This window comes from Phyllobates terribilis, unplaced genomic scaffold (assembly GCF_046119375.1).
Source record: "Phyllobates terribilis strain yellow unplaced genomic scaffold, ASM4611937v1 Scaffold_35__1_contigs__length_13245226, whole genome shotgun sequence".
In the NCBI taxonomy this organism is placed as follows: Eukaryota; Metazoa; Chordata; class Amphibia; order Anura; family Dendrobatidae; genus Phyllobates; species Phyllobates terribilis.
Window position 1 is genome coordinate 12,745,653 of NW_027362795.1, and position 13,599 is coordinate 12,759,251.

General features: G+C 45.5%; 1 protein-coding gene across 1 annotated transcript in view; it reads left to right on the forward strand.

Annotated features, from left to right (window-relative positions):
* The window catches only part of LOC141182723 (uncharacterized), an 81,397-nt gene that overhangs the window by 15,110 nt on the left and 52,688 nt on the right, over window positions 1-13,599 (forward strand). Inside the window, exon 8 of the mRNA XM_073660860.1 lies at window positions 7,967-8,774. Coding sequence (XP_073516961.1) covers window positions 7,967-8,774 — 808 coding nt within the window. The remainder of the gene's footprint in view (window positions 1-7,966; window positions 8,775-13,599) is intronic.

The window sequence follows — 13,599 nt, forward strand, 5'->3', positions numbered from 1 at the left end:
TGAAAGCGGAGGGTAATGATGCTGTTGGCTTCCTAGATCCCTGATATCTTATTGGATGAATCTACCTTCTCTCCCTTCTGCGCTGCTGAATGTGCTCATATGGTCCCTACAAGACCAGGTCCAGTCTTTCTGGCCAAACTTCACATTTATGATCTACAACATTAAATTTGCAGTGACGGCCAAATGTGAATGTCTGTACAATAACAGCAGAGTTTCCCTTTATCCTGACTTTTCAGTTTCTTTTAAAACCGACTAACTTCAAACTAGATTGTGATAAACTAAACAGAAAAAAACATTACACCTGTGCCACGATATATCTCTAAGATAAATTTAAGACACCTCATCTCTGCATTATTATAAAAAGTTTTCTTTGAATGTCTAATATTTCTTCTTGAAAATCATCTGACAGAAAATATTGTCCCTTACGATAGTTTAGATTACGAAGAGCCACCGAGCCCCATACTCTAATTACCCCAGAGAGGTTTCACCACTAGTTACTCACTACTTACTGATGGAGACTGTTGAGATTGATTATTTCAGTAGATGTGTTAGGATCTATACACTCAGTTTTGACTATAGTAGTTAGTACCCAAAATACTCTGATTTAACCCCTTCCTGCAGCCAGTTTTGTGTTCCTATCTGGGCCCAGTTTTCAAATCTGACGCGTGTCACTTTATATGGTGATAACTTTGGAATTCTTCTGTTCGTTGTCACCTGGCAGTTCAAAAGATGGCTACCACAAACAGGCTTGGTGCTATCTACTCCATTTTCCAGATCCCAGGGTTTGCCTTGCTCATCATCCTTTAACCCCTCTACATGGATTTGGACTTAGACAGAGACCCCTAAGCTTGGGCCATGGTGTTATCTAATGTTCTGTGGTGTGAGATGGCAAGAAGAATAGTCAGATAGCCGGGTCAGAACATGGAGGTCAGTGAAAATACAAATTCATACAAAAGTAGTCAGTAAATGGGCCGAGGCCACAACAGGAAACAAATACACAAGCCGGGAGCTGAGCACAGAGGACTGAACCAGAGGAGAACAAGGCTGTATCTGGCAGCTTCCCGCAATATGCTTCCAGCTTTAGTAGGGTGCGGTGCTTTCCAAATGGCTGAAGCAGGGAGCAGATTAACTGCCAGACTGGATGGTACTACTGTCACACTGTCACAGAATACTGGAGGTAGGGGGCCTAAGCTGACCCTAAGCTGGGGCCCTGACTAATCCCTAAACCTGGAGGTACTGTTAAAGGTACAGAGGTCCAGGCCGCCAGCGTAACCCCTACCTCCTGAGGATCCCTGCACCTCAGTAATCTAGTCCTGAGAAGGACCCCGATCACAACAATTGGGAACCAGAAATAATATGCCCACACACAGTATTTAGACGAACGAGACAGTACAAGGGAAAAACCAAAACCACCTTGCATACAACTTCTACACAACTACAACAGAGGGAACACCAACGGGAAAGGAGATAAATGATAAAGCGAGGAAGGGAAAATACACTCCAAATACACTTATCTCAGCAACTCCAAACACCACGCTCCGCTCTGTAAGTCTGAATGAAAAGCTTTCACCGACACTTCCCAAACAGACCTGCAGGAATATGAAGGAGTCTCACTAAAGAAGCATTGATTGCAGCTGGGCGAGGCTGGACCTCAGCTAGCCCAGAGAGAGAGAGAATTAACTCCTTCACTGCCGAGAAAGCACAAAGCACCAACAAGTCAGCTGCGAGAAGTCAGGCTGTGTACTCGTGACGATCTTCGTGGCAACACACCCGTGACAGTACCCCCCCTTCTACGAGGGGCCTCCGGACCCTCAGGGCCAGGTTTATCCGGGTGAGTCGTGTGGAAGGCCCGAACTAATCGGTCTGCGTTAATATCCGACGCAGGAACCCACATCCTCTCCTCAGGACCATACCCCTTCCAATGAACCAAGTACTGAAGGGACCGGCGATTAAAGCGTGAATCAATGACCCTCGATACCTGGAACTCCAAGTTACCATTGACAACCACAGGAGGGGGAGGTAAAGGTGACGGTACCACCGGCGCCACATACCTCTTAAGCAATGATCTGTGAAACACGTTGTGAATTTTAAACGTAGGGGGGAGGTCAAGACGGAATGCCACCGGATTAATAACAGAACTGATTCTGTACGGCCCGATGAACCTGGGACCCAGTTTCCAAGAGGGAACCTTAAGTTTAATATTCCTGGTAGACAACCATACCTGATCGTTCATACTTAGGTCCGGACCAGACACTCTCCTCCTATCAGCCATACGTTTGTATCGGTTCCCCATAGTATTCAGATTCTTCAGCACCCCTCTCCATACTGAAGCGAGAGATGAGGAAAATCGTTCCTCCTCCGGAACCCCCGAAGAGCCCCCCCTACTGAAAGTACAAAACTGGGGGTGAAAACCATATGCCCCAAAAAACGGGGACTTACCAGTGGACTCGCTCCGCCTATTATTGAGAGCAAACTCTGCCAGAGGTAGGAAAGAAGCCCAGTCCTCCTGGTTCTCAGACACAAAACACCGAAGATATGTCTCCAAGCTCTGGTTCATACGTTCCGTCTGACCATTGGTCTGAGGATGAAAAGCCGACGAGAATGACAAATGCATCCCCCGCCGTGCACAAAACGCCTTCCAGAACTTGGACACAAACTGAGACCCCCGATCAGACACCACATCGGAGGGTACCCCGTGAAGCCTCACAATCTCCCCAATGAACACCTGCGCAAGAGTTTTAGCATAAGGGAGAGCCGGAAGAGCGATAAAATGTGCCATCTTGCTGAACCTGTCCACTACAACGAGTATGACCGTTTTACCCGAAGACGAAGGGAGGTCCGTAATAAAGTCCATAGACAGATGAGTCCAAGGACGCTCCGGGACCTTCAAAGGTAAGAGGGCCCCAGACGGACGGGTATGTGAGGTCTTAGAGCGCGCACAAACCCCACAGGACGCGACAAAAGTTACCACCTCTTTATGCAAGTTAGGCCACCAAAACCGACGCGAGAGGAGATCCACAGTTGCTTTACTCCCCGGGTGTCCTGCAAAAACTGAGTTATGGTGTGCCTCGATCACCTTTTGTCGCAACTGATCTGGAACGAACAGTCTCCCTGGAGGTCCAACAGGGGCGTCCCCATGAGCCTCCAATATCTCCTCCTCCAGCTCAGAGCATACTGCCGAAACCACCACCCCCTCCTGAAGAATAGGAATCGGGTCGTCCGTATTCCCGGCCCCAGGGAAACTACGAGATAAGGCATCCGCCTTTACATTTTTAGACCCAGGACGATATGTAACGACGAAATTAAACCTGGTAAAAAACAATGACCACCTAGCTTGTCTGGGATTCAGACGTTTAGCGGACTCCAGATATAGCAGGTTCTTGTGATCGGTGATGACGGTGACCGGATGAACTGCCCCCTCCAAAAAATGGCGCCACTCCTCAAAAGCTAACTTAATGGCCAAGAGTTCCCTATTGCCGACATCGTAATTCCTCTCAGCGGACGACAATTTTTTAGAGAAAAAGGCGCACGGATGCCACTTACCAGGGGACGAACCCTGTGACAATACTGCTCCCACCCCTACCTCGGAAGCGTCTACCTCTACAAAGAATGGCTGAGACGCATCAGGTTGAATGAGTATGGGTGCCGAGGCAAAACATTTTTTCAAGGAGGAGAATGCTTGATAAGCCTTGTCAGACCACCTAGAAAAATCCGTCCCCTTTTTAGTCATGTCTGTGAGAGGCTTAACCATGGACGAGAAATTACGAATGAACTTCCGGTAATAGTTAGCAAACCCCAGGAAACGTTGTAGTGCCTTAAGATTCTCCGGCCGATCCCACTCAAGAACTGCCCGCACTTTCCCAGGGTCCATACGAAAACCGGACGCTGAAACCAGGAAGCCTAAAAACTGGAGTTCCTGTACGGCGAACACACACTTTTCCCACTTGGCATACAGTTTATTATCCCGCAAGATCTGTAACACCTGTCTAACGTGCTCCTGATGAGACCCCAGATCCGGCGAGTAAATTAAGATATCATCCAGATATATGACAACAAACTGTCCCACCAGGTGGCGAAAAATATCATTAACAAAGTGTTGAAACACCGCCGGGGCATTAGTCAGACCGAATGGCATGACAAGGTTCTCATAATGCCCCTCCGGAGTGTTAAAAGCCGTCTTCCACTCATCCCCCTCCTTCATCCTAATCAGATTGTACGCCCCCCTGAGATCCAACTTAGAGAACCATTTGGCGCCCACGATCTGATTAAAGAGATCGGGAATAAGTGGGAGTGGATACGGATCTCGGACCGTAATCCGATTAAGTTCACGGAAATCCAGGCAAGGGCGTAGGCCTCCATCTTTCTTCTTAACAAAGAAGAACCCTGCAGCCACCGGTGAAGATGAAGGTCTAATATGCCCCTTAGCCAGACTTTCTGAAATATAATCCTTCATGGCCTGCCTCTCAGGACCAGAAAGGTTATACAACCTAGCTTTAGGTAACTTGGCCTCAGGGAGCAGTTTTACAGAACAGTCATACTCGCGATGAGGAGGTAGTTCCTGACACCCATTCTCCGAGAATACATCCTCAAAGTCCGCCAGAAATGGAGGTAAGACCCAAGGAGTAACCGCACCGATGACCGTGTTCATGCAGTTTTTATTACAGAATTTACTCCATTGGCTTATCTCTCTGGTTTGCCAATTAATAACCGGGTTATGCTTAGCTAACCAAGGAAGGCCCAACACTATAGGAGTGGGAAGACCCTCCAACACGTAGCAAGACAACAGTTCTTTATGTATTGCCCCCACTTGAAGTTTTACGCCATGCACAGCTTGCAAAAAACTTCCCTGACCAAGAGGCCTGGCATCGATCGAGAATATAGGGATGGGTTTAGCCAACTCACTCAATCGCATACCTTGAACCCGGGCAAACCGAGCATCAACCAGATTAGCCCCGGCCCCACTATCCAGAAGAACAGATATCCTCTCAGTTCTCGTACCCACCACCACCTCCGCCGGTACGAGAAACTGAGACGAACCTAGGGACGAAATACCTACTCCCAGATTGCCGTCCACCACACAACCTGGGATCAACAGTTTTTTCGACGACTCTTTACTCTGCAAGGGACGGGATGGACACCCCCCAATAAAATGTCCCTTTTTCCCGCAGAGGAAACACCTTCCTGTCTTATGGCGCACCACCGGTCCCCTTCCCCGAAAAGATGTCCCTCCTAATTGCATAGGCTCCTCCGGACTGACCAGGGGAACCACCATATGAGGGGACCTTGTAGGAGGTGGAGACATTACAGGGGTTAGAGTTATCCCGCACCTCTCCCGAAGCCGTCTGTCAACGCGAATAGCAAGGGCCATAGCGGCTTCCAGTGACGCGGGAGAGTCATACTGTGCCAACACATCCTGTAATTTGTCGGATAAACCATGACAAAACTGGCTCCTAAGAGCCGGGTCATTCCACTGGGTGTCCGTGGCCCACCTACGGAACTCCGAACAGAATTCCTCCGCCGGACGATCTCCCTGCTGAATCCTACGTAACTTAGACTCAGCAAGGGAGATCCGATCTGGGTCATCATATACGAGTCCCAGAGCAGCGAAAAACCCATCCACTGACTGGAGAACCGGGGAGCTTGGGGGAAGAGAGAACGCCCAAGATTGTGGGTCCCCTTGTAGGAGCGAGATGACAATTCCCACCCTTTGTTCTTCACTGCCCGATGACCGAGGCCGCAGCCGAAAGTACAATTTGCATGCCTCCCGGAAAACAAAAAACTTGTCCCGCCCCCCAGTGAACCTGTCAGGGAGAGCTACTTTAGGTTCTGGTCCGGCTTGCTCCAGAGGATGCAAAACCTTGGACCTGACGTCCGCCAGCCCCATGGACAAACTCTGCAACTGCCGAGCTAGACCGGCTACTGGATCCATGGTAGCTGGAGAAAAACTAAGTTGGTCGGTGAAAATGTCACACTGTCACAGAATACTGGAGGTAGGGGGCCTAAGCTGACCCTAAGCTGGGGCCCTGACTAATCCCTAAACCTGGAGGTACTGTTAAAGGTACAGAGGTCCAGGCCGCCAGCGTAACCCCTACCTCCTGAGGATCCCTGCACCTCAGTAATCTAGTCCTGAGAAGGACCCCGATCACAACAATTGGGAACCAGAAATAATATGCCCACACACAGTATTTAGACGAACGAGACAGTACAAGGGAAAAACCAAAACCACCTTGCATACAACTTCTACACAACTACAACAGAGGGAACACCAACGGGAAAGGAGATAAATGATAAAGCGAGGAAGGGAAAATACACTCCAAATACACTTATCTCAGCAACTCCAAACACCACGCTCCGCTCTGTAAGTCTGAATGAAAAGCTTTCACCGACACTTCCCAAACAGACCTGCAGGAATATGAAGGAGTCTCACTAAAGAAGCATTGATTGCAGCTGGGCGAGGCTGGACCTCAGCTAGCCCAGAGAGAGAGAGAATTAACTCCTTCACTGCCGAGAAAGCACAAAGCACCAACAAGTCAGCTGCGAGAAGTCAGGCTGTGTACTCGTGACGATCTTCGTGGCAACACACCCGTGACAACTACTGGTCCCAGTCACCCTAATCTTAGTGGCTGGACAAGTCCTGCGCCGCCCAGAGCTTCCGGTTGTGACATCTCCTCCATCACCAGCGCCGCCTGCAGGATGAATAAGGCGGCTCCTGGTGAGAGTAGCAGACGTCGCAGGAGCAGATCCCAGAGGAGATGGGACCCACTATTTGCAGAAGCCCTAATGTGACCAAATGTCAGAAAACCAGAGCAGTAGAAATCCCCATAAAGTGACTCAATTTTGGAAATTATAACCCTCAGTGAAATAATCTATAGGAGTAGTGACTATTTTGACTCCACAGGCAGTTTCTGGAAATTAGCACACAGTGGATGATGGAGAGTGAAAATTACAAATATATAATTTCATTACCCAACACATAGTGCCCAGATTGTGCTCCAGGAGACACACACCATAAATTAAGTGGGTTCTTCTCACTGTAGTAATGCCAAATACATGGATGCTAAATGTGTTTTGAGCGCACTGCAAGGCTCAGAAGTGAGGGGGAGATCTGACTTTGGGGGAGCGGATATTGCTGGATTGGTTTATGGAAGCCATGTTGCTTTTCAAAAGCCTTTGAGCCACTAATAATGTGGAAACCTCTGGTTTTCCATTGACAGGTGATGGACCTGAGTGGGGGCTTGTTTTTTGTGAGATGAGTAGAAGTTTTTATTGGTATTATTTCACCTACATAACATTGTTTGGTGGCTTTTTATTCCATATTTGGGAGGCAGAATTAACAAACAGTTGAACACCACGCTCCACTGGTTCATCCTATGAGGTTTTCTATTAGACTGTGAACTGTTATTGTCTTGGTGAATAATGACGGCTAACATAGGGCAAAATAAAAAAAAAAATCACAGAAAAAGATACAGCCTTACTAACACCAAATCATATAACAAATGCACTAGCAGGATGCCGCAGACCCCCATGATAAAGGTGGGGGCCGCGCAGGTGCAAAATACTTATGGAGCAACCACTCACAATCGTACCAATTCATGGAGGGAGTGGTTGCCTAGTATTAAAGATGCACACAGATGAAGCTTGCATAGTCACACAGGTAGTTTTGATGCACAGTGTCTGACTTAGGATACTGATGATGTCCATACTGGGTAGGAAGGCTGCCCAGCACTATATAAGTGCACCCCACATGGACAGACACCCCTGTACACCCAACCAACACTAAAATGCTAATGCATTTGTTATCTGATTTGGTGTTGGTAAGGCTGATTTTTTCTGTGATGTTTTCTTGCTAAATAATGATACTTTTACATAAAGTACATTTTTACGGAGAGTTTAAGTAGCAATATTCAACAATATAAACTTTAAGGATATGTTATTCATAAATAATAATTGGTTTTATTCTTGGCAGATGACAGTACCAGGAGATCAGAGGGACAGCTCACATCTTCAATTTTTAAATCAGATGATCTTGAGATCCCACAGGATACAATTGAAGTGAATGCCATTGCTCCAGATATACCATCATCCATTCACAGCAAAGATCTGCCATCTGATCATTTGAAACAGGTCCTGTCTTCTGATTCATTACCGACTACTAAGGAAAATCAAAGTCACAAAATAAGCATTAAAAAACAAATTGCTCCTAAAGCAAAGAAGCCATTTTCATGTTCAGAATATGGAAATAGTTTTTCCCTCGAAAAGTCTTCTCCTAAACATCAAAGCATTCACACAGCAGAAACTAGATTTTTTTGTTTCAAGTGTGGGAAATTTTTTAACCAGAAATCAGATCTTGTTAATCACCACAGAAGTCACACAGGGGAGAAGCCATTTTCTTGTTCAGAAAGTGGAAAATGTTTTACAGAGAAATCAAGTTTTATCAGCCATCAGAGAAATCACACAGGGGGGAAGCCTTTTTCCTGTTCAGAATGTGGAAAATGTTTTAGCCGGAAATCAGAATTGGTTAAGCACCAGAGAACTCACACAGGGGAGAAGCCTTTTTTCTGTTCAGAATGTGGAAAATGTTTTACAGCGAAATCAAGTATTATCAGCCATCAGAGAATTCACACAGGGGAGAAGCCTTTTTCCTGTTCAGAATGTGGAAAATGTTTTAGCCGGAAATCAGATTTGGTTGAGCATATCAATACTCACACAGGGGAGAAGCCTTTTTCCTGTTCAGAATGTGGAAAATGTTTTAGCCGGAAATCAGATTTGGTTAAGCACCAGAGAACTCACACAGAGGAGAAGCCTTTTTCATATTCAGAATGAGGGAAATGTTTTACAGCGAAATCATGTTGTATCAGACATCAGAGAACTCACACAGGGGAGAAGCCTTTTCTTTGTCCAGAATGTGGAAAATGTTTTAGCCGAAAAATAGATTTGGTTGAGCACAACAGAACTCACACAGGGGAGAAACCTTTTTCCTGTTCAGAATGTGGGAAATGTTTTATCCTGAAATCAGTTTTGGTTAAGCACCAGAGAACTCACACAGGGGAGAAGCCTTTTTCCTGCTCAGAATGTGGGAAATGTTTTGTGAAGAAATCATCACTTCTTAGTTACCAAAGTACTCACACAGACGAGAATCCATTTTCATGTTCTTAATGCGGGAAATGTTTTACACGGAAATCAACTCTTAAACTTCAGAGGTCACACAGGGGAGAAGCCTTTTTCATTTTTAACCGAAAATTGTATCTTCATAAAGGGGTTGTCCACTACTAGGACAACTCCTTCTCATTCCTAATGTTTGGTCTTGTTAAAATAAAAACACTCATACGCACTTACTGTTCTGGCGCTGTTCCATTGGTGTCACAACTCGCGTTTCCGTAAGGATGTTGCATCATACAAGATTGTTACATCACACAATCCTGCCCCCAATCAACGCCACCTTTACACGCATTGTACATCAACAGGAAGGACATGGCCTGGACATAGCACCAAGAGAATGCACACACTGAAAGCACTCTCTTCAGACCATGCTCCTTGGGGAATTATAAGCAATTTACAGCCTCAAACATGACTTTCGATATGGAAAAGAAAGAAGAGATCAGAGGTTAATCTGAGGTCCTCCACCTCCGTCAGCATGTCTGGTATGCAGCGTTTCTTATGGAAGGTCTTATCTTACTGCTCCGGAGCTCTTACTGCCTGAGCTCAGCTTGGAAAAAGAAGCATCCTTAACCCTCATGATGCCAGACAGCTCCAGACAGTAAGTCCTGCACCAACTTCTCTCTTAATGTAGGCCTCACAAGAAAACAGCTCCATAAATCTCCCTGTACTCTCACCAAAGCCCCCATGCTGAGCAGTGCTTGCTTCACAGGGACATTTACCCCACAGCCACAGGTTATTCTGATATGGGGAACAACATAACTTATTTGTATATCAGATTGCGTCTATCCCTACTAAAGAAGATATGGAGCAATATATTCAGAGGCTGGAGACCACATACAATACTGAAATACTTCCCCTCACTTCTATCCTGTCACAGCTTACTGACAAGGTACAGAGATTAGAGGATAATGTTGTCCAAGTTAGAGGCCATCATAATGCTCAGAAACTAAGACACGATCTTCACAACCAGTAAATAAACCATCTGTTTAAATCACAATAATATCTGGATAAGGGGTATACCTGAAAGCATCAATGCACAAGTGATTATGCCAACACTGCGATCATTATTCATAGTATCCTTGGTGATCCTATTGATAAGGAGGTGGAGATTTATAAGGCTCACCGTACAATAGGCAATCATGGCCCAGATCCTGAGCATCCAAGGGACATTATCTGTCGCATACATTTTTTCACTGTAAAAGAGGCCATTGTGAGTAAAGCAGAGGAGTTGGGTCCTGGTGATTTCAATGGAAAACGCATATAATTGCTCACATATCTATCCTGAATGACACTTGCTAAAAGAAGGGTATTGAAACCACTACTTGATGCCATCCGGGAAAATGGCCTGATGTACTCCTGGGGGTACCCATTCCAGCTGTATATTTTCAAAGATCCAAGCAACATGAGACCTATTTGTGATGCCCTGGACATTCCATATATCTGACTGGCCACCTGCTCCACCATTGCCACAGAGAGTTCCAGCACGTCACAGAAGGCGTTCAATGGATCATGAACTTGATGGTGATGCAGCCAGATGGGAAAGGAACCTGCCAATCATATGAGCTCCTGAAATGAATCTTGTCTTCCCTGATGAGAGACAGTTTGCAGATGCTTACTTACTTCTTTAACCCCTTTAAAGCCCATGACATACTAATACGCGTCAGTGCCCTGGGCTTTAAGAGCCTGACCTGTATTAGTACGTCATGGCGATTGCGCACGCACACAGGCTGTGCGGGCGCGATCGCCGCCGGGTGTCAGCTGATTGTTACAGCTGACACCCGATACTATGTGCAGGGAGCAGTCCTGCACCGCTCCCAGCACATTAACCCCCGCGATGCTGGGATCGAAGTTGATCGCGGCATTGCGGGGGCAAGGGGAGGTGATCGGCGATACTCACCTCCTCTTCCGGCTTCCAGCGCTGTCTGAAGCGGCTTCCCGGGTGTTGCCATGACGACCCGATGTCGTCATGACAACATGATGTCGTCATGACAACATCCGGGTCACCAGACAGCAGGAAGATTGCTTGGACATGCGCAATGCATCTCCAAACAATCTTCTCCCTGTCCAGCGCTGACAGCCTGCATGGCACAGGGATGGTGCTGCATTCCTGTGCCATGCCGGCGATCAGAATAAAAAAAGTGAAAGTCCCATAGTGGGACAAAGTAAAAAAGTAAAAAAAAGTGTCTGAAAGTGAAAAAAAAATTAAAAAAAAATTGTAAAAATATAAAAAAAATAATCCACTAAAAATAAAAATATAATGTACCCATCAATAAATATTATTATGAAAAAAACAAAAACAAACAATAAAAGTATACATATTTGGTATCGCCGCGTCCGTAACGACCTGACCTAGAAAACTGTTCCACTAGTTAACCCCTTCAGTGAACACGGTAAAAAAAAACAAACAAAAACAAAGCAAAAAACAATGCTTTATCATCATACCGCCAAACAAAAAATGGAATAACACGCGATCAAAAAGATGAATATAAATAAAAATGGTACCGCTGAAAACGTCATCTCATCCCGCAAAAAACAAGCCGCCATACAGCTCCATCATCTGAAAAATCCAAAAGTTATAGCTCTCAGAATAAAGCGATGCAAAAAAATATTTTTTTCTATAAAATAGCTTTTACTGTGTAAAAGCGCCAAAACATGGAAAAACTATATAAATGTGGTACCGCTGTAAACGTACTGACCCGAAGAATAAAGCTACCATATCAATTTTACCACACGCGGAGCAGAATAAAAAAATGTAAAAAAACACAATTCCTGAATTGTTGGTTTTTGTTTATTCTGCCTCCCAAAAATAGGAATAGAAAGCGATCAAAAAATGTCACGTGCCTGAAAATGGCACCAATAAAAACGTCAACTCATCCCGCAAAAAACGAGCCGTCACATGACTCTGTAGGCCAAAATATGGCGATGCAAAAACTAGATTTTAAAAAATGTGTCTTTTAGTGTGTGACAGCTGTCAATCATAAAAACCCGATATGATTCTGGTATCGCTGTAATCGCACTGACCCAAAGAATAAAGTAATCTCATCACTTATACCGCATGAGGAATGCTGTAAAAAATAAACGCTAGGGCTGGGGTTGGGGTTGTGCTAATGTTAGGGTTGGGGTTGTTTCTTTTTTCCAATGTAAAAAAAAAAAAAAAAGATGACGATATGGCGACTAGTGTTAAGCGCAAGTGCTCGCTACTTGAGTTTGCATCGGGTGCTCGGGTATGCACTGAGTATCGCGGGTGCTCGAGTCTCCGCCCCATATGCTTTGCGGCCAAAAAAACCTCGCGGGGATTGCATGCCATGCACGAGCGATCCCCGCATGTATTTTGTGGGTGTCTAATAACCGTGAAACATGCGGGCGGGGACTCGAGCATTTACTTGAGCACCCGTGATGCATGGTGCATACCTGAGTACCCGATGCAACCTCAAGTAGCGAGCACTTGCGCTCAAGAGCAGTGACAACTTATTCAATATGATGACCTAATGTTATCAAATTCTGTGTCGTACCTCTGGGTTCAAAATGTTCGCTATACCCCTTAATAGAATCCTTGAGGGGTATAGTTTCCAAAATGGGGTCACTTGTGGGGGAGCTCCACTGTTTAGGCACATCAGGGGCTCTCCAAACGCGACATGGTGTCCGCTAACATATTGAATGGAAAATCGGCTCAAATTGTTAGCGGACACCATGTTGCGTTTGGAGAGCCCCTGATGTGCCTAAACAGTGGAGCTCCACCACAAGTGACCCCATTTTGGAAACTAGACCCCCCAAGGCACCTATCTAGATGCATAGTGAGAACTTGGAACCCCTAGGTGCTTTACAAATTGATCCGTAATAATGAAAAAGTATTTTTTTTCCACTTTTTCATTTTTACGAATCAATTTGTGAAGCACCTGAGGGTTCCAAGTGCTCACTATGCATCTAGATAGGTGCCTTGGGGGGTCTAGTTTCCAAAATGGGGTCACTTGTGGGGGGTTTCCACTGTTTAGGCACATCAGGAGCTCTCCAAACGCAACATGGCGTCCGCTAATTATTCAAGCAAATTTTACAATCAAAAAGTCAAATGGCGCTCCTTCCCTTCCGAGCCCTACCGTGCGCCCAATCAGTGGTCTTTTCCCCACATATGGGGTATCTGCGTGCCCAGGGGAAATTGCACAACAAATTTTGGGGTCCATTTTTTCCTGTTACCCCTGCGAAAATAAAAAATATTGGGCCTAAAGTAACATTTTTGTGAAAAAAGTTAAATGTTCATTTTTTTCTTCCACATTCCAAAAATTCCTGTGAAGCACCTGAAGAGTTAATAAAGTTCTTGAATGTGGTTTTGAGCACCTTGAGGGTGCAGTTTTTAGAATGGTGTCACTTTTGGGTATTTTCTGTCATAAAGACCTCTCAAAGTGACTTCAAATGTGATGTGGTCCCTAAAAAAATGGTTTTGTA